The 21917-nt window shown below is 38.6% G+C and overlaps 1 protein-coding gene across 1 annotated transcript in view; it reads right to left on the minus strand.

The window, feature by feature from the left end:
* The window catches only part of slc16a10 (solute carrier family 16 member 10), a 47784-nt gene extending 27087 nt beyond the window's left edge, over nucleotides 1–20697 (minus strand). The window contains exon 1 of the mRNA XM_054761627.1: nucleotides 20254–20697. Within this exon, the coding sequence (XP_054617602.1) occupies nucleotides 20254–20563 (310 nt within the window). The 5' untranslated portion in view covers nucleotides 20564–20697. The remainder of the gene's footprint in view (nucleotides 1–20253) is intronic.
* Nucleotides 20698–21917: the final 1220 nt, after the last annotated feature.

Below are 21917 nucleotides of genomic sequence, written 5' to 3' on the forward strand. Positions count from 1 at the left end.
ACAACAGGAAATTGCTGTTATTGTTTCATTTGCTGGTACTCCCGCAAAAGTAATTTACTGTAGGCTTTAGACAAAGAAGAATTGTAAATAAAAAAAGAATCGTTTTAATACACCGTCGAAATGACATTCAGTATTCAAAGCAACAAGGCAGCTGCCCGAAGTCATGCGCTACTTTCTTGGAATCGCTAGAAGTCCCTCAATCTGAACCCGGGAACCCCACAACGCACCAACTGCAACATTCTACAACCTTCTACAGTCGTCCCTTGCCACTTTGCAGTTCCCATTTCGGGCTTCAATGAAACATTTTCAAGCCTAAAAAGGGCTAAATATACGATATTCAAAAGATGCATTCAAAGATGCTGTGTAGTATTCTACATTGGCCACTGGGTGTCAGTAATATTACTGTAATGTTGAGTGAGACACACAAGCACCAAACTTGATCAAGAGGATTTTATTGCAGCTTTGAATGATCTCACAACACACAAGACACACATACGCACGCACGCACACGCGCGCACACACACATAGTTCAGTTCCAAATGTGAAAATTGTAGATTATTCGTGCTGTTATATTTGTCAATAAATTATGATTTTGATGTTAAAACCCCTTTTTTGTGTTTTCCTGGTGGTATAGTTGTTAAGATATTTAAGCTGCCAAAAGCAAAAATATTTTTGTCAAGGTGAAAGCTATTGCTTGAAATGTATTTTTTTCCACAAAAGCTGTTTTTCTCCCTTTTTTAGTTGGGAACTGATATTTTCCTGAAACTTACCTACGTTCTACTGCTGATTACTGAAGAACGTAAAAAGGTAGAAACAAACTTTTTTTTCTGATGAAAGACGGGAGTCTAATCTTTCTTTTGGCAGGTTCCATGTTTATATAGCCATAGAACACAATATTCTGTGTGCCTTGAAAGATCAGTCAAAATCGTCTACAATGGCCGGGACCGAAGGGGTTGTCTCTTGAAAAATGGCTGGGATTGAATGAGTTAATCTCCTACGTGGAATCATTTAGTTAAGAAAATATTGACTCCCATTGCACAAAATCCTTCAAATTGCCACAAACACATAAAAGAAAGCACACACCGCGGCAATCTTCACTTCCGTAAACACACAGAAACTTGACATGCTTTTGCACATGTACGTCACTTCCCGGACGGTTTGCTTTCACATTGACAAGTCACATTTTTTCGGTAATGTGAACGACCACACACAAAAAAAAGGATTTTAACAAAATATCCAATTTGGGCAGAGCGTAGCCTTAAACTCAACTCTAAACTCCTGACTTCACTTCCTGTCTTCCACATGTTAAGAACACATTTACTGCAGCACACACGAGCACGAGTCTTATTTATATTTAATTATGTCCACTATATTGGGTAATGGTAGTATAAAGGTGACTATAGGGGTGTTATTTCATGTCTAGAGGGCTCTAATGAAGTTAAAAACCATATTTAGAAGGTTGTAAACAGGTTTTCTAAGCTCTAACTATGAAAATGTTCCATTTATACAGAAGGGATGTCAAAATTCTTTTATCACGGTCAGGTCCGGAAACAATTAACTGCAATAAATGAGGGCTATTATTATTAACAATAATAATTATAATGATATTAAACAGTTGATTACCAAAATTATACTCAACAAAAGCAGTGGTGAGCAGTTGGCTCTCCTAAAAGTCACTAGAAGTCATCAAATGATGCCATCAGCATCTCATTTGCTTAACTGCAACAAACGAACTTTGGTCTGTTGCTTCTTTTTGTTTTTTGATTTTATTATGTCACAGACAAGACTGAGCCGCCGCTGAGGGCTTTGGGATGGGGGAGGGGCCCATAACAGCACCGGGTGCTTGTTGATAAGAGTGACACGTGCTTTCATATCAGTCTCCAAAAGGGGCCATACGAGGCTATAAAAATGTCTATTAATGTCCAAACCCTCCTATACGCTTGACACTGACGTTCTCCTCCACCTCCACACACGTATTAAACACATTTAAAATATTAAATGTAGCTAAACACCACTAATGAATGATAATTGATGATCATTGAACACATGGAATGGGAGTCATGGTGTAGAAGTTGTATTTAGGGTTGACTTTTACATCTTCCAGCAACTATGGTGCGTTCAAGGGCCGCCGAACAACATGCAAAATCTCAACGCTTGAGAAAAAAACACTGGTATATGTATATATTGCATTTTACCTGTATTTTATCAATTATCAGTGACTTAGGGGTGAATGAGTTGTGTTTTCGGAGAAAAAAAAAAAAAAGGTTTTTTTTTAACCAAAAATCAGCAAATGTGAGGGGCTGCGAATGCTGAATCGTTCCATTTTTCTCGCTAAACAGAGTGAAAAAAGTTGCAAAGTTGGCAACACTGAGCCCTCCTGCTACATCTTCTTATTCTCTGGCAGAACAGGCGTTAAGAAGCATCCCGCCACCTACTGTACGGAGCTGGAAAAACAAGCTACATTCACAAACGGCCCCATTATAGAGTAATCTCTTGTTTATGGCATTTCACTGGTCCCAGACCCGACCGTGATAAGTGAATTTCCACGAAGTAGGATTCCTTATTTATAAACGGAATATTTCCATAGTTAGAAAACCGGTTTAGCACCTTCTCAATACGTTTTTTAATATTATTAGAGCCCTCTAGTAGTGATGTGCGATACCAGTGATTTCATTTACGATCCGATACTGAGTAAAATTTAGGCTGGTATCGGTGATACCGATCTGATACCATGTGTTTGGTAAATTTCAAAAAGCAGTGGAGTATATTGAGGTAGCGGTGTGATTTACAATATAGCCAAGCTAATATACAACAACAGAAAAAAGAGAGGACAAAAATCATATAAAATACTGTATGTGCAAGTTGTATTTTGTACAATAAAAAAGAAAATAAGTAAGACAAGACAAACATGACCTCATATTACTGAAATATCAAAAGTATTGATATTTTTATTTGAGTATCGATTTTAGGGCATGAGGAGCTGCTTTCGGAAGTATCGATATTTCATCCGTATCGATCTGCACATCACTACCCTCTAGACATGAAATAACACCTCTATAGTCACCTTTACATTCCTATTACTCAATATAGTACACATAATAAGAAAAAATAAGACATTAAAGACATAAATAAGACTGGTGTTAGTGTGTGTTGTAATAAATGTGTTCCCTGGGAGAGCTGAGTGGCGGGCGGACAGGAAGCAACTTCAGTGGTCCAGCGTTGAGTTTTAGCTCGGTGTTGATTACGGCCGCAACAGTTGCCTGTGTTTTTATTATGGATTTTCATTTGGGACTATTGTGCCTGTTGTGAGACCATTCAAACCTGCAATCAAAGCCTGTTGTTCTGGCAATCAAGTCTGGTGCTTGTGTGTCTCACCCAACATTACAGTAACATTACTGACACCTAGTGACCAGTGTAGAATACTACATATCACCACAACACCTTTGAATGCGTCTTCTGAATGCCGTATATCTGTATTTTACTTCATTTAGCCATTTTTATGATTGAAAATGCTTTATTCAGGCCAAAAATATGTATAAATTGCTTACATATGCATTTTTTCTTACTAATAATAGGCCATATTCAACCACAAAGCAGCAATGATTTATTAGTTAATATATTTCTTGAAAAACCGTGATACAGTGAAGCTGCAAAATTCGAATAGTGAAGTGGTGAGGGATTACTGTAATGTGTTTATGAGCGAGGGCTGAACGGGTAGCGTCAAATTTTTTCAAGCTATTAGGTATCTTACAAAATGAGACGATGTTGGCCAAGTAGAAAGGACTCTTTCCTGATGAATTTGCTTCGTTTTTGTAAGAAAGGCACACGCATCGGTCGCCAGCGTGTGTTTAGCAAGCTATCTATTAACCAAAGCAAATGGAAACAACTAATGGGCAGGCGTAATTGGCTTGTATTGCTGGGGTGTGAAAGACCATCTCCCTGCTTGGTTAAATAAACAACTCGTGTGTGTTGCAGCACATTCTAGGAACCAGTCTGCTCAGGATCAAATCCATTAGCAACAGGGAGATGTGAAGACAGCGCTTCTTAACATTCCAGCCAATTTCATTTTGAAAAGCCTGCAAAACGTCTGCCGCAGTCAGATTGGAAAAAACGCCAAGTGAGGAGGGCAAGGTGTTAATAAATCACCCGCACTGGCTGCCAACAGAGCATTAAACAGGACTAGGTGTCCTGCATCCAGAACATGGAGCCATGAAGTCCTGGTGTGGAGCATCCGCTTTGATGAAATTAAGAAAACATTAGACATTTTCGAAGAGATAGGTGCAAATATGAAACAGTTATTGCTCCTTAGCTTATGGAGCTTACACATTCTCCTGTTATATGATACTGCAATATCCTGGCATTTAGCCTCAAGTCTTTTTTCCAGTCAAGACAGAAAAACTACAAAGCTTGCAATGTTATTAACATCCTGTGCTGCAAATATTGCAACTTGCACGTGTTGTACTTCTTGTATTTGGGATTTCCTCCCTACCTTCTTCCTTCCTCCTCTTTAGAAAGTCGTCTAGGACTGGCGATAAGGTCGAATGACATGTCCCAAAGCAAGTCCTTCATTTAATGTATATGGTATTTAATGTATACAAGGGATGTCTTTTGCGGTCATTTGTGGCTCGCAGAGGTTTTTTTTTTTTTATTGGTCACATTCCAAAAATATAATTTAACAAGAAAACTTTTTTTAAAACCCAGCAAAAATAAAATTTTACAAAAATAAAGTCAAAATATAGAATAGAGAAAAAAGTTGTGATCTAGCAAAAAAGTCGGAATTTTACAAGAATAACATCATAACATTATGAGAAAAAAATTATGTCATTTTAGTAGCATACAGTTGAAGAAATAAAGAAAAAAAAGTTGGTTTTTTTAAGTCATAATATTGTGAGAAAATAAAGTTGTCATTTTTGGATAATTAGATTGGGGGAAAAGGTTATAATATTAGGGGAATAAAATTATAATTACAAGAAGAAATGGAAGCAGCAATGGAAAAAAAAACAGCTGTAATATTACGAGAACAAAAGGAAAATATCAAGACAAAAAAGTGGAAAGGACACTGAGGAAGCTCCTTTCCATCACGGAACACCAGCATCATCCAATGCACAGCATCATGTCCCAACAGAGGAGCAGTTTCACTGGCAGATTACTATCACTCCCCTGCTCCACCAAAAGACTGAGCAGATCATTCCTTCCCCACGCCATGCGACTTTTCAACACAACACAAGGGGAGCGATAAAATCACACACAGAACTGGACTTATTAATTTATTATGTATTGTTATTATGTATTAATTATTATCTATTATTGAAATAATGAAAAAATGACTTGAAAAGTTCTTAATGGATTTGGATGAAATTTTCAGGAATTGTCGGAAATGGGATATGGAAGAACTGATTAAATTTTGAGGGTGATCCAGATCACCGTTTGGATCCAGGAATTTTTTTTAAAAGGATTCTTTACCATTGCGAGATAGGACCATTTTCGCCATTTGTGCATACAACTCCACAAAAAATGGTCAGAGCAGTTGTAAAAAAAAAAAAAAAAAAAAAAAAAAAAAAAAAAAAATACAGGACATGTTTCCAACAGGTTCTACAAAATATCAAAGACTTAAAATTTAAAATGATTTAAAAAAATGTAGGATTATTATTTTGGTGTGAATTACAATATGGGGGCAACCATGACGCTTGGCGGAGGCCTGCACGCTCCGAGTGCTTCTCTAGTGTTTATATACTGTTTACAAACACAGAGAATAAGTTGTTGTACACAAAAGGGCTTTGGGGGCAAAAAGCCAATGGATTTAAATCAACGCTAACAGGATTTTTTGTTTTTCATAACTTATTTTGCACTACCGGCTTACTGATTTTATTTTTTGATACAGTTACATTGCCCTGTATTGTTGTATTATCCATGCATGCATCATGTTAACAAATAAGTTTGTTGATCAAAAATGCATTCAAAATTGTAAAAAATAAATGTAATTAAATTGGAATTAATTTGTAATTTTCGTGATTTTGTCCTCAGTGTTATTTTATTAATTGATCAGTTGTAATGATTTTGTATGGGAGGGGAGGATGTGGTATTCGGGTTCTTTTCCTCTCCTGCTCAATTATTTGCCTTGAATTATTATTTGTGATTGGTTTTTTTTAATCATTGTGCATAAATAAATAGATAAATAAAGGCCAAACCACAAAATCATTCAATGATCCTGGGCATTTTCAAATGAAAGGCATTGGTATCGGATCATTATCAAAATTTGTAGTATCTACCGCCCCGGTAATTAGACGGTAACTGTAAATGCTGACGTTGACGGAATCTCATGTTCAGTACAGGGTCTGAAAAAGAAGCGGCAATTGCGGGCCAGATGTTCTTTCTCATGGTCTCCTCTCAGTTCAAACGTCTAACCTTTGACAGAGTGAGACCTTTGCGATTCCTTGTGGTATGACAAGCAGGTATTTCCTTACAGCAACTGCTCCCAAACCACAAGCAGCTCCGTCATAACCCGACAAGGGCCTCCCAGTGCTGCAGACACACATCTGGCCGTTAGTGGACCGAATCGAATGGCGAGCTTTCCTGCACTGAATGCCTCCAGCAGCTGGAAGCCATTTATAGTAGCCTGCTAAGTTTTTTTTTTAAGTTGCCGGCTCTGCTGGAGGCAATAGTAGCAGCTAAACTGGAACAGCAATTTCCATATGCTTACTAGACAACTTCCAATATATCTCCCCCTTGTGTTTTTTTTGGCTTCCCAAAGCAGGAAGTGACAACCTGCGACTGATGACACAGCACAGAATTAGGGGAAGTGTAAAGCACTATGTGATTTATGTGCATAAAAGTTGCACGCTTGGTATTGGTTCTGGGTACTAAAGGTCCATATGTGAAACATTAAATGGGAATGTGGGCTGTGTGAGAGGGACAGGAAGTGGGTGTTGTGCGTGTACTCATAAGTGATTGGGGGATCACTGTGCAGCCCCGTTATGAAATGATCAGTAAAAAGACACCACCACTGTACTGTACCCCACGTCACTGCACTGGAATGACATCTTTATTCTGACGGCTATCTTTTTCCAAAATGTCATTTTTTCACTGGTCACCCATTATTTTCACTCTGATATTATCATTAAAAAAAGTGTGAGTATGGAATATAAACACCGAGAGGAAATTTTAAAAAATGAAGAAAGAGTTTCTGCTTTACACCTTTTGGATTTTTCTATTATGTAGAAGTAAGGTAATCATATATACTATGGGTCACGATTCAGCATTCAAGGCCCTGCAAATTTGTGGATTTTTGGTTTAAAAAAAAAAAAAAAACATTTTTAATGATTTATTATTGATTTTTAATGCCCCCCCCCCAAAAAGTTTAATTTGATTTCTAATAATTCATAAGACTTAAAGATAATAATAAATCATATAAAAAACAATTCCAATTAAATAACTGCAAAGCATAAAATAAAGATTTATACAGTTCATAATACTAATACTGTATAATAATAATAATGATAATATAATAAATATAGAAAACATATAAATAATATATATAATAATATAAATAACACATATTACAATTAATAAATTTAATTAAAAATAAGTGGATCAGAGTGGCGATTCAACATTCAGGACCCCGCAAATTTGGTGATCTATTATTATTATTATTATTATTATTTTTTATTGATTTCTTTTCCCCTCAAAAAAAGTTTAATTTAATTAGTAAGTTATTCGTAACAATGGCAGACAATAATAAATCATATAAAAATTATTACAATTAAATAATTGTAAACAATTTTAAACTTTATAAAAAAAATAATAATAATTATATAAAAATTCATTCAAATGAATATATTGAATTCAAAATAAGAACATATTTATAGTACAGTGGACCACCACTGATTTGTGGATTTTTTATTTTAAAAATTGTTTTCTTTTTTTCTCCAAAAATAGGCCATCAGAAAACACATCTCATTAACCCTAAACCGCTAATAATTTATAAATACGATAAATACGTGATAATGCAGGTAAAATGTACACCATAGATTTACCACTGTTAAAACATGTGTTGCATGTGTTCATGGAGCATCTTACATTAGCATTCATTGGTGGTGAGGTGCTGTACATTTAATACTTTAAATGTGTTTCATATTTAGGGATATTTAGGCATTCAACTTGGATTGTGTTGCGAGTGAGCAATGGCAATTGAAGAGAGAAGAGGAGGGTTCTGGAGCTGAATCCAATCTAATAATTACAACAGATCCAAAATTGGAGGAGAATGTCAATGTCAAGCTAGCAGGAGGGTTTGGAGGGGCGTGGAGAGTGAGCCTTGTGTCAAAAATAGACATTTTTATGTGCGTATCACTTACTCGTGTGGAGTTATGGTTGATTGATTGAGTACTTTGAGTAGAGAAATTCGAACTTCTACTGCATTCCCTGTTCAGGGTCACGTGTGAGGTGGAGTATACTGAATATATAATAGCTTACTTGGGTGACAGAGACGCCCACGCTCACACCTAGTGACAATTTATACTCTCCAGTTACGCAAAGTACACACAGTGAACGCACAGAAGCACAGGGACGACATGCAAACTTACACAGAGAGACAAGATTCACACCCAGACCCTTTGACTGTTATGTGCTAACCGCAAGTGCCACCAGACTGCCATCACAAAGCATTACAATTAATTTATTGAGGATAGGCGTACCTCAAGGCTCTGTCATTAGCCCTTGTAATAGTTTCCCCATATAAACAGTATACTGTGGGATCCAGACCCAGGTTAATAATAACTATAATACCCAGGTTAAACCTAAAATATTAACAAAAAATGTTAATATTTTGGAAGTCTGGAATGGATTAATTGGATTTACAATCAGACAAGTTGTTTAAGAAGAAGGCTTTAAAGCAGATGTTGGTACATTCTCCATCCCCTCAGGTGGTGTCCTAATGATATGTGTCATGTGCAGGAGGCCAAACAATCAACCCTCTTGTTGCGGCTGAAGTGGTGGTCGGCTTCCAATGTGTTTACCATCTCCGCGCTTTATCTCTCAACAACTTTCACAGAAACCTGAGCTCACGTGGGCTCGAGTTCAAGCGCTTTGTCAGTCATTAACTTCACTGGATCCACGTCAAGTTGTTTTATCGCAACCGGCTAAGCTGAGCAGCTGTTAAGAGTCCCACAGAAACGTACACTGTCAGACTCGACTTTTATATTTTCAGAAGGATTAAGTTGCATTAAGGACATACACAACTCTTAATTCTAAAACCAGACTTCTGTATCTTTGACCCTACATATACTGTAGTTTCCGTTGGTTTTTACTTTATTGTATCAGTGTTATCACCTGTGATACTATTACACTCAGCAAAAGTAATAAGGGGAAATAAATCAAAGTCCATCAAGGTAAAAAAAAAAAAAAAATGCTATTCTGTGCATGTACAAGGTCTACATTACTGCACCCCTAAAGGGACATGATGAAAAAAAAGATAAGCGAAAACAAAACATGACTCTTCCATGACTATTCCACATCTAATGATAAGCAATCAACGACGCGCAGCAGCTCGCCCGGAAATACCGGAAGTAAAAAGGCTTGAAAAACTCGGGGTCACAGGATTTCGCAATAGTGCAAACACAGGTGAGGTCATGCCCCAAGAATATGCTGGGAAGTTCTTCTTTCAAAAACAATCTATGGTGTCATTTCACTGCAGTGATTCTCAAACAAACACCAGTGTTGCATAAAAAGGTAGTACAGTAATCCCTCGTTCATCGCGGTTAATTGGTTCCAGACCTGACCGTGATATGAGAATTTCCGCGAAGTAGGCTTCTTCATTTATAAATGGAATATTTTCATAGTTAGAGCAAAGAAAACCTGCTTATGACCTTCTAAATACAGATTTTAACATTATTCCAGCCCTCTAGACATGAAATAACACCCCTATAAGCACCTTTACACTCCGATTACCCAGTATAGTAGACATAAGAAGAGAAAAAACAACAACATCTAGAGAAAGGTCCTCTTCCATGTATTTCCTCGTCCTTGCCCGGAAATACTTTAATTAAAAAGGCTTGAAAAACTCAAGATCTCCAAAAGTTTCACGGGATTTCGCAATTGTTGTTCAGCATCTCACAATAGCTGCTCGGGATCTTGCAAACATTTCTCAGGATCTCGCAACAGTCGCTCAAAATCTCACAATAGTTTATCGGGGTCTTGCAAATGTTGCTCAGGATCTTGCAAAGGTTTCGCAAGACCTTGCAGTAGTCTACCGGGAACTCGCAATAGTTTCTAGGGATCTTGCAAAAGTTTCGCAAGACCTTGCAGTAGTCTCTCGGGAACTCGCAATAGTTTCTTGGGATCTTGCAAAGGTTTCTTGGGATCCCTCAAATGTTCCTCATGATCTTGCAAATGTTTCTCGGGATAGCGCAATAGTTTCTGAGGATCTCGTAAAAGTTGCTCAAGATCTCACAATAGTTTCCAGTTTCCCGAGATCTCGCAAAAGTTGCTCAAGATCCCTCGATAGTTCCTAGTTTCTCAAGATCTTTCCACAGTTTCTCTGGATCCCGCAAAATTTCGTCACGATCTCGCAAACGTTTCTTGAGAATTGTTTTTATTGTGTTCCCTTCGGGGCTCCTACAACATGGATGATCTTGATATGAAAGTAAAGGTGCGTGTGGGTTTTCAACGATGAGACGATACCGAACGAAAATGCTAGCACGTCTGTGAGACGCTCAACATGTATGACGATTTCTGCCAATTGTGTGTGTAATGTCTGTCAAAAGCTAGTAATATCAAATTTGTGCTGTAAGTATCACATCTGAAGCGGCACCTGATGTTCATTGGAAGGTAAGTTACAACAAGTCCTGTTACTCAATGTGTTGTTCTAAAATGTTTATTTGCAATATTTTGTAGGGACAGTGGAAGTCAGGTGAAGGCAAACAGAATTATGGATGCAGTACTGACAACACTATAGACCAGGGGTCACCAACGTTTTCCCTTGTGAGAGCTACTTTTACAAAATGAAAATGGCCAAGAGCTACTCATTTATTTTCAGAGCTTATTTTAAACCCAAACAAAGCGAATATGCTTGTTTTACCAGAACATGAACAAAATGCTGGTGTCCACAACTCACATTTTGTATTTCAGAATGCATTTCTTTCTACTGTTCTTTCATTATTAACTGGAAACCTGAATGAAAAGCAGGCTCGCGGGCACCTCATGTGGTCGTGGGGGGCTACCTGGTGCCCGCGGGCACCACGTTGGTGACCCCTACTATACATTAACCCCGGCAGGTCATACTCAAGCCCACGTACTGCATGTGCAGTTCAGTTTGTTGATCTTGCAGGTCATCTTCAAAAACATCCTGGCTGCCGCACACACAGAGCATCGCCGTGACGGTGATACTGAAACAATATTTTCCCAATCACAGTCCAGTCAGTGTGTCAGTTTCCAGGCCCAAAACATCGGCGTCATGTAGCTTGGCTCGCCTCATGTTTTCTTTCTGACCAAGCGAAAGTAATACTCAGAAAACAATCAGGTGATTAAATTAGTGTAACATGAATGTCAAACATATCAGTGCATGACCGTGTAAACTATGGCGTGAAAGCCTCAGTGCCATCCAAAGGTCTATGCTGACATATAAAGACAGGCCGATGGCAGCTTTTGTGGACAGCAGCCCGCACATTCCCACAGGGAGGGAACAGAGTTCACTACAAGGCCACTGACCTTGACAGGGCAGGACAGTGTATGGGCTGAGCCACTCCACCCCGGTGTCACACATCGCCATTGGCTGGTTAGGATTCACAATTTTGTGGACGTGATTCGGCACAAGACATGACAACAGACAGTGTGAGAAAAAAATTGGCAAAGGAAGAAAGTTACTTGTGGTTGCTGTTCTACGTAACGGTACCAGTCGGGTGTTAAAACTGCTGGACTTTCCACATGTTATATATCCACGGAACCGGAGGGACGTCAGCTGAAAGTCTAACCAACTTCAGAAAAACAGAAGCCAATTCAAACCGCAAGGACTTAAATGGGGCAAATGTGGAAGACAACCAAGCAGTCGGAGACCAGCATGTCAGTCATAATTTCATAAGCCCAAACACTTAATACGACAAACTTTGTAACGTTTGAAAGTCACCACTTAACCCTCATTCCTCTAATGCAGGAGTGTCCAAACTTTTTCCAGGGAGGGCCACATAGTGAAAAATGATGCAATGATGCAAAGGATGCAATAGCCACTTTGATACAGTATTTTGTAAAGCAATGCATGTAGATATGCTAAAAAGTTCTATATAGTCCAAGAAAAAATGGCATCTGATCTTTGTGATATATGAAAACTATTTCAGCTTTATTCTTGTAAAACATGAAAAATGTCTCAAAAAATGTTGTCAATAATATCGATTATCGACAATAATTTGTAGGACAATTATCGATGACCAAAATTTGTTACCGTGACAGGCCTTTTGCATGCACTTTTAGTAACTGCATTTGTTGTGACCTCTATGCTTTTTTGTCTTTATTTTGTACACTCATATTTGCTTGCTTTCAACGTGTAAACCGTCTCTGAGTTTTTGAAAAGCACTCTATAAATAAAATTTATTATTATTATTACCATAAAATTATTGACTTACAGGTGTTGGTTTCATGTCGTAAACATGTAAAAATTGTGGGCTTTTTTAAACAGTGGTACATGTATGCTGTACATTTTACCTGCATTATCACATATTTACAAATTATTACCAACTTATGGTGAATGAGAAGTGTTTTCTACGGAAAAACAACCTATTTTCTGAGAAAAACTTTTTTTTGCTGAAATACAAATGTGTGGGGATTGTTAAATCGTTCACACCGATATTTGTTGATCATCTTTGTTCTGTGTTCTATGCTCATGATCAACAAATGAAAGGCAAAATCACAAAATCATTCAATGAGCTCGAAAATGTTCAATTGTCGGCATCAGTGTTGACACTACTGGCCCTGTCGGATCCGTACGAGGACAGTGAGGAAGGTGTTACATTTTTCTGTTTAAAACACTGGAAAACAATGTGTCATGTTGAGTTTTGACGTTGGGCTTATGTTTGCTTCCGAGGTATCCATCCAAAGACATATCACCGCCTATCAACCAGTGCAGTCAAGCACAATCAGGGAAATGAGCCCCATATGTAAGACTATGTGTGACAGTGAAGATAACCAAGGATAGAACAAGAGTGGTCATGTACAAGGCGGTCTTTGTGTTTCTTTCTGCCACTTAAGTACAGCTTAGGCAAATGGTGACAGCACAATGATGGCTTCCTGCAGGGGGAAATTGCTGTCTTCAGATAAAGCGCAAACACAGGTGAGGTCATGACCCAAGAATATGCTGGGAAGTTCTTCTTCTCAAAACAATCTGTGTGTCTGTGGTGTCATTTCACTCCAGTGATTCTCAAACAAACACCAGTGTTGCGTAAAAAGGTAGTACAGCAATCCCTCGTTTATCGCTAAGTTTCCGCTTAAGTAGGATTCTTTATTTATAAATGGAATATTTTCGTAGTTAGAGCATAGAAAACCTGTTTATGACCTTCTACATACAGATTTTAACATTATTAGAGCCCTCTAGACATGAAATAACACCCCTATAATCACCTTTACACTCCTATTACCCAGTATACTGTAGTAGACATAAGATGACAAAATAAAACATTTAAGACATAAATAAATGAAAAATGGTCTTTCATTTTGCTTTTCCACCTCCAAGGCACTCAAAGCGCTTTGACACTGTTAGCACAGTTACCTACTGCAGCATCAGGAGCAACTGGGGGGTTCTGGGGGTTCAGTATCTTGCCCAAAGATACTTCGACATGATCATGGGAGGATGGGGGATTGAACCCGCAACCTTCAGGTTGGGAGATGACCATTCTACCAGCCAACACAGGAACTGACATCAAGGGTTCCGAATTTAGTTTTAGCTGGATTACGGCCGCAGTAGTGTTAGGATTATTTTTATTAATATTATGTTATTATTATTGCGCCTGATCATTCAAACCTGCAATAAAATCCTGTTTTTCCGGCAATCAAGTCTGGCGCTTATATGGGTCACCTACTGACGCCTAGTGTACAATATTGCATATTGAATGCGTCTTCTGAATGCCTTTTATAGTTTGTATTTTAGTTCATTTAGCCATTTTTATGCTTGAAAATTCTTCATTTAGGCAAAAAACACACAGCATTTGCTTGAATATGCATATTTTTCGACAAATAATAGGCCGTATTCGACCATGAAACAGCATGATTTATTCATTAATATATTTTGGAAAAACCATGAGAGAGTGAAGCCGCGAAATTGGAAAACAACGATGTGACGAGGGATGGATTGTGGTTCTTTGTGTCATAGTGTTTTGCTGGCGATGACCTTAGGATGCAGAGATGGAACCTTAAGTGTTGGTAAAAGTCTTTAATTAACTCCAAAAGGCAGAACAGAAAACAGGGAAGCTTGTAGGAGGTACCTGAACGAGATGCAGGGAGGGAACACACGTGTAGCAAGCAAACAAGAGCATGCAGGGAGGGAGCATGACAGAAAAAAAGCACACAAAACGCTCTGACGCCAGATCACGCCACCGGCTGCACTAAATAGCACAAAACTCTAATAAGCAGCAGGTGCATGTAAATAAGAAGGTAAAGGCGAACGAGAACAGAACATGACAAAACTGTAAGTATAACAAAATAAGAGCACGGAAACCAGAACTAAGGAGAAAACAGAAGCCAACAAGCCGTCAGGCCAGAAGTACTGCAGAGTGTGACACTTTCAAGATGAACAACAGGAACATTCTGTGGAATTTCCAAAGTCAAACATCATCTATTCCGGGATGCTATTCAGCGTCAGACCACAAAAGAAATAATACAATTTGTCAAAATTGACACCAGCAAAACCACTTAAAAAAGGGCAAACAGACATTAGACACAAAAAAGCATATTCTACATGTCATACTTTACTTTCCACCTCTGCTATTACGCAGGCATAACAAAGTTAACTACCACAAATTGTAAAAACAATACATTACTGGATCGTTCAGCAACTAAGTAAAATTAGACACAATGTTAGCGTTAGCGGTCCACCAATATTATAAACTACTGAAGTACTCTTTAAGTTTGTGTATTAGAGTTGTCGCTCGCCACTTCACACTTTGAATTTCACAGTTTAGAATGAATAAATCATGCTGTTTCGTGGTTGAACAAGGCCTTTTTTAAGTCAAAACACATGCATATTTAGCATATCTTACCTATTCTTGGCCTAAATTAAGCATTTTCAAGCATAAAAATGGCTAAATGAACTAAAATACAAACATAAGACATTGAGAAGACGCATTCAAAACATGATATGTTATATTCTACATTGGTCACTAGGTGTCGGTAATGTTACATTGATAAGACAACAGCCCAGGTAATTAGCATTAGCAGCGCACTCTGTAGTCCCCGTGAAAGAGTTTCAACACATCAGTAAAACATAAGTACATTATAATCGATCTAATTTATTTTATTTATTATATATTCTGTAAAACTATGACAGGAACAACATCAAATTAAAAGCATAAAAATGAATAGAGCCACCATCCACCAATCAGTTTGAGCCTGGAGTTAATTTTTCAGAATGTGCATGTGCATACAAATATGCACAGTAGCACTCAATAAGATCATCAAATCTTACCGTTATGCATTCCCACATAGTATATCAGCATCTGGGACCAAATATGAGATGAAAGAAAAAGGGGAAAAATACGGTATAGTAGTCTATGCCTAGTCAGCATGGGACAAAGTTAGAAGGTGCGTTCAAAGACCATCAAACTAAGTGGGACAAAACCCAGCTTGCATTAAGCATGCAAAAACTGGGGAATTTCTAACTGTTTATTATTTTTTGAATAAAATAATAGCCATACTTCCAAAATTGATATCCCTTTACATAAAATTGGATGTAGTTACGGTAGTTGTGTATAGAATCGTGTACCACATAGTGATTTACATCCCCACTTATTATGAATAAAAACTTATTTCTATCTTCGATTAAGTGCAATGAATTATGAGTTAAATATGGATAAAAATGTGATTAATCACGATTGAATATTTTAATCGATTGACAGCCCTACTTTAAACTTTTTTTTGCCTTTTTACCTAATTAAAAAATACATAAAAATATCAGGTGGCCTAGTGGTTAGCATGTTGGCAGTCAGGAGATCGGGAAGATCTGGGTTCGAATCTCCGTTTGCATGTCATCGGTTTCCGGTTTCCTCCCACATTCCAAAAACATGCATGTTAGCTTAATTGGAGACTCTAAATTGTCCATAGGTATGAATGTGAGTGTGAATGGTTGTTTGTCTATATGTGCCCTGCGATTGGCTGGCGACCAGTCCAGGATGTACCCCGCCTCTCGCCCAAAGTCAGCTGGGATAGGCTCCAGCATACCCGCGACCCTTGTGAGGATAAGGGCATAGGAAATGGATGGATGGATAAAAATATCAAAGCAGCTCCCGCAGGCTTTAATTTTCAGTTTGAACACGTCTGGGTTATAGTATGTTTCGGTTAAAAGTCAGACCTTCTGAAACAGATTAAGGACACAAACAAAAGTTTCACTGTCAGCAAAACGGAGGGTGCTTTGTTTGGGCACTCAATTTCACGAAACGATACTGTCACAGTGCAAACAGACGAGATTGTTACGGGCAATATCGTGTGAAAACTGAAGCAAAGTTTTGGCACATTCTTTCTACAAAAACTGAATCTGGGCCGTGCAAAAAACACATTTTTTTCTGATATTGGACCACAGGGGGTCTATTTCAAAAGAATATGCCTTTGGATGAATGGCTTAGACTTTACATGCAACACAAATCCCTGGCAGACTACATTATGTCCATAAGCATTCAGCTCAGACAAAAGAAACCTTATCATGTTACAAAAGTACGAGCAATTTGTCTTCTGCCAGCAAGTCTGAGGAGCACAAAGAATACGCCTGGTGACAAACCAAACACAGGGAAAAACTACAACACCCACTAAAGGGCTTGGACTGCTGAGTTTGTTTCTGTATGGACAAGAGCTTGACAGTCAATACGAGATGCGGGCAAAGTAGAACAGCTGAAGGGCAAAGGGAAATACTGCAGCTCTCACACTAGAAAAGCACTTATATTCAAACAAGTCAAATCAGACCATATTTGTCAAGCTCAGAGTTACTCATTAAAATACACTGACACTTTTTTTGGAGCAGGGAGTCGTATTTGTAGCCTGAAGTGGACTACAAATGCAGTCAATAAGCAAACAACAATAATGACAGAAGTGAAAAATGTAATAATGAAATGTCTTGTAATGTATTCTATCGGCCACAACACTTCCCGCGATCTTATGATATCCAATGCATTTATAGCAATATGTTTATTATTATGACTTCCTTCACTGAATAAGTAACCAAAAACATTTCCCATTTGCAAATGACACAATACAGGCCGTCCATAAAGTCTCGACATAATATACGCTTACAACGTAGACACATTATACCATTTAATTAATAATTCATGATAAGAATTAAAGATAATAATAAATCATAAAAAAATACAATAAAATCTATTTAACAAATGCAAAACAGTATATACAGTATGATATAAATAAAAATATATATTAAAATTAGTACATTTAATTAAAAATATGAACATATTTACAGTACAGTGGATCCACACACATACATCTGTGGATTTTTGATCAAAAAATGATTTTTCTCTCCGAAAATAGGACGTGTTATCTGCATAAAACACATCTCATTCACCATAAGTGGGTAATAATGTACACATTCGTGACAAAACAGATCAAATGTACAGCATACATGTACCACTGTTTAAACCCCCCCCTACATTTTTTACATGTGTCTTTATGCTTCACTGATGTTTTTTCACAATTTGTTCGGCAGTCCTTGAACGCACCATGGCTGTGTGCTGGGACGCAAAAGTTAGCTCGGCTACGGCAGCACTGGCTTTGACATTCATGGATCATCTTCCATTATCATTCATTAGCGGTGAGTGGCTGTGCATTCCAAATGGTCTGAACTTGTTTGTATCTGTTCCCTTGATAACCCTTGTGAGGGTTTGAACGTCTTGGTGGAAGTTGCATCAGAGAGCTTTCCACATTCCTACTGACCATCTGTCTCTACTCCACTTGAGGGAAGACACCAATCATCACGACAGCGCGTGTGTGTGTGTGTGTGTGTGCGTGTGTGTGGGTTATAGTACAAAGTTCCAACAATGGGAGTGAGCTCACACTTCGAGTGATGTGAAAAAACAGAAACCGTATCAGCACTGCAGCGGCAGAAACGACAGATATACAGATGTTGTACAGCTGCAAATAAGGAATAAATAACCCGTATTGTTGTTCATCTTAAGCTTTGTTGGCAACAGATATGGTCCAATATTCAGGAGAGGATACGTTTGTTTGGATAGAGAACATTAGTAGCCCATTAGTACAGCAGAGGCACACTTTTCATGGGAGTTACGTCCAGGCAAATGGCGAAAAAAGGACGGGTAATCTATACGCCCGTAAGAATGTCTATTTTTGACACACGGCTCGCTCCTCTCCCCCCCCATACAAACCCTCCTGCTAGCTTGATGTTGACGTCATCCTCCGTTTTCAGATCAATATTTGCAATAACGTGACTGCTGTAATTATTAGATTTGTAGTTTCACTTTTGTGTCTCGCAGCAGCAATGGTGCGTTCAATGGCCGCCCAACAAAGCAGGGAATCTTGAGGAACAAAAACATTATCAGTGAAGGAAGCATGAAGACATGATGTGAATCGCCACTGTGTGCGAGGTACATTATGACTATCACGCCTAATTGTGTCATGTGTTTTTTCATCTTTGTTAGCCTATGTTCTTACAAACACAGACATTTTTAAAAAATGCGCATTTCCGGCCTTTCGTCCAAATGCAAAGGTAGGTTTGTTTTGTTTTGTGTGTGGATGGCTAAAACAGAGCTTTTTCGTTTGTCTCATAAGAAATGTGGGACATTATCTCACAGTTTATTTATTATTATTATTATTATTATTATTATTATTATTTAACAACACAACATGACTAATTCAGTTACTGACTAATGCTAGGGGGCGGGTGGATCGAACCAAATATTGGTAGCCTCAATACCAAGGGTAGTACCAATATCAGACCGATACTAGTGTGATGAGATCAATATTTGTCACTTTTTTTTGGCTTGCATGTGTTTATAATACAATTGTTGCTAAAGGTCTGCTTTTGCCTAAAATATTTGTCCTGTGTTTTATTCTGAAAGGAGTAAAAATCTTTCATCAGCGTTGGTATCGGCATCAGCAACACTTGCTCTGTATTGACATGGTATATTAGGAAATTGCTCACAAATAAGTTTTTAGATTAAAAAAAAAACTTGTTTGTTTACCTAAAATCCTTTTCCTGTGTTTTATACTGAAAGAGGCAAAAATCACAAAATTATTCATGGATCTTTCAAGCAAAGAGTATCGGTATGAGTATCAGCATCGGCAACACTCTCCCTTTATTGATTTTGGATAGTATTATTTTTACATTATTCACAAATTAGTCTTGTTGCTCCAGATATTTTTTGCTTAAAACGTCCTGTGTTTTGTTCTAGAAGATGCAAAAATGACAAAATCATTCAAGGATCTTTCAGGTACAAAGTATCGACATCAGTTTTGGCGACACTCACCCTTTTTTGACTTGGTATCAATTTATTATTAAATAATTCACCAATAAATTTTGTTGCAATTTTTTTAAAATAACAATCTTCGTCCTCAGTTTTATTCTGAAAGGGCAAATACCACAACATCATTCAAGCGTCTTTCAAGTAAAAATCATCGGCATCGGCAACTCTCCCTGCATTGACTAAATATCGGATCGATAGCAAGAATGGCAGTATCGCCCACGCCGGTATAACGTGACAGTGCGGTGCGTTGGGGACCCGCCTGTGCCCGCTACCCCCCACCCGGAAACGGGCACTTTTACTTAGTAGCCGCCGTTAGCAACTTCTTCCCGTGCAAGAAGTCGTCCGGTTACACAGCTAACGTAAAAAGGTGCAATAAAACATTTTTCCCCACGTCACCGTCAGGCTGTGAGGTACACTGCAGCCAAAACGGTTGCTGTCACTTAAAAAAAGCAACTAAAGCAAAAGCTTTAATTTAATTTAACGGCGCTTCCTCAAAGGTTTATGCTCACTGAACATATCGAATTCAAAGTTGTGTCACGAATATAAAAGCATGTGTGTCCAACGGGTTACCGGGGCAGCTCACCTGTCCTGAAACGGAGGTCATCGTCGTCCTCGGAACCGAACTCCCGCAGGAGCGAGAGGAAGAGAATACCGAAGGCATTCTGGATCCCGAACACCGACCCATTACACCACATGGCGGACAGCATGACCAGCCAGCCCCAGCCGCCCTCCGGGTGCACAAAGGTGGGCTCCTCCGCTCCGGGAGCCGCGCTTTGCTCCGGCACTGTCACTTTGCTGTCCCCGTTCTCCTTCTTCTCCTCCACCGGCGCCCCGGCGGGGACCGCATCCTTGTCCGCCGTGTCGCTTTCTACCATTTTAGTCCCTTCTGTCATGGTCGAATTTTGAATGAAAAGTAGGAAGGAAGATAATGTCAAGTTGCTACGCGTTAAAACGTGTGTTTCGTGTGAGAAGAAGAGTATCCGTGTGTGTCGTAATATTTAGCATCTATTCAAGTGTCAAGAATCTCCTTTTGCAATATCATAAATAGACATCGCGGGGGGGGCGGAGCTTCCGCACAACTCCGCCGCTGATTGGCCGATGACGTTTACCAATGACGACAGTGCGACCTGCAGCGTCGTCAAATTACTGCAGTACACAATTCATCTACTGGTCAAGGACTTTTCTGTCCTGAAATGTGGAATTACGGGGAAAGTGAGAACATTTGGGATGTGGAAAATTGCTAGCCTGAGTGTTATGGTGCAGAAAGATTCAAATTAGTTGAAAAATGTGGAATTCCAGGAAAAACAGGACATTTTGGAATGTGGAAAATACATAAAATATACAAAGTATTAGTCATTTTTACTGCAAAAAACAATGCATAAGCCACGCATTGTTGTAATCATGACATTCTTCATTTTTATGTGATCCTCACAGACCCTCCCCCTTCCCTGGTGGTTAAGAACCCCTGCACTCAACAGTCGCAGCAAAAAAGCCAAAAGAAAAAAGAAAAAGAAAGCAAAAGCAGAACGTACTGTACATGCATTTGTTATATCCCGCAGGATACTGTATTTGACAGTTTGAAAAGGGTAAAAAGAATGTCTTATTTATGTCTTAAATGGCTAATTTTCTCTTATTGTGTATAATATGTTGGGTAATAGGAGTGCAAAGGTGACTATAGGGGTGTTATTTCATGTCTAGGGGGTTCTAATAATATTGAAATTGTATGTAGAAGGTCATAAACAGGTTTTCTATGCTCTAATTACCAAAATATTCAATTTATAAATAACGAATCCTACTGTGCAAAAATCACAGTCGAGCGTGGAACCGATTAACCGCGATAAATGAGGGATTACTGTACTCACACCTGACAACTCTCCCGTTTTCCCCTGGGAACTCCCGTATCTCCTCCTTTTCGGTCCCGTCAGGGCTGCACAGCTTCTGGTCCACTCCACCTACATCGGCGTGAAACATCCTGTAGGCCGGTAAAGCTAGGTTGCCAGAATAAAAACACATTAGTAAAATAAAAGGGTTGCACCACCGAAGGCAGTCGGGTCTTTACGACAGCAACCCCCCAGCCGGAAAACTTTTCTTGCGTATGGGATCTGGTAGAAAGACCAGAATTTCGCATATTTTCAGGAAAATGTCCCTTATATTCAAATGCAACTGTTGACAAGTATACTGTGTACAATGTGTACTTGGTTCCTGAGTGCTCCAATTTTGTCTGTGTAGTACTATCCCAAATCTGCA

Source organism: Dunckerocampus dactyliophorus, chromosome 19 (genome assembly GCF_027744805.1).
Source record: "Dunckerocampus dactyliophorus isolate RoL2022-P2 chromosome 19, RoL_Ddac_1.1, whole genome shotgun sequence".
Lineage (NCBI taxonomy): Eukaryota > Metazoa > Chordata > Actinopteri > Syngnathiformes > Syngnathidae > Dunckerocampus > Dunckerocampus dactyliophorus.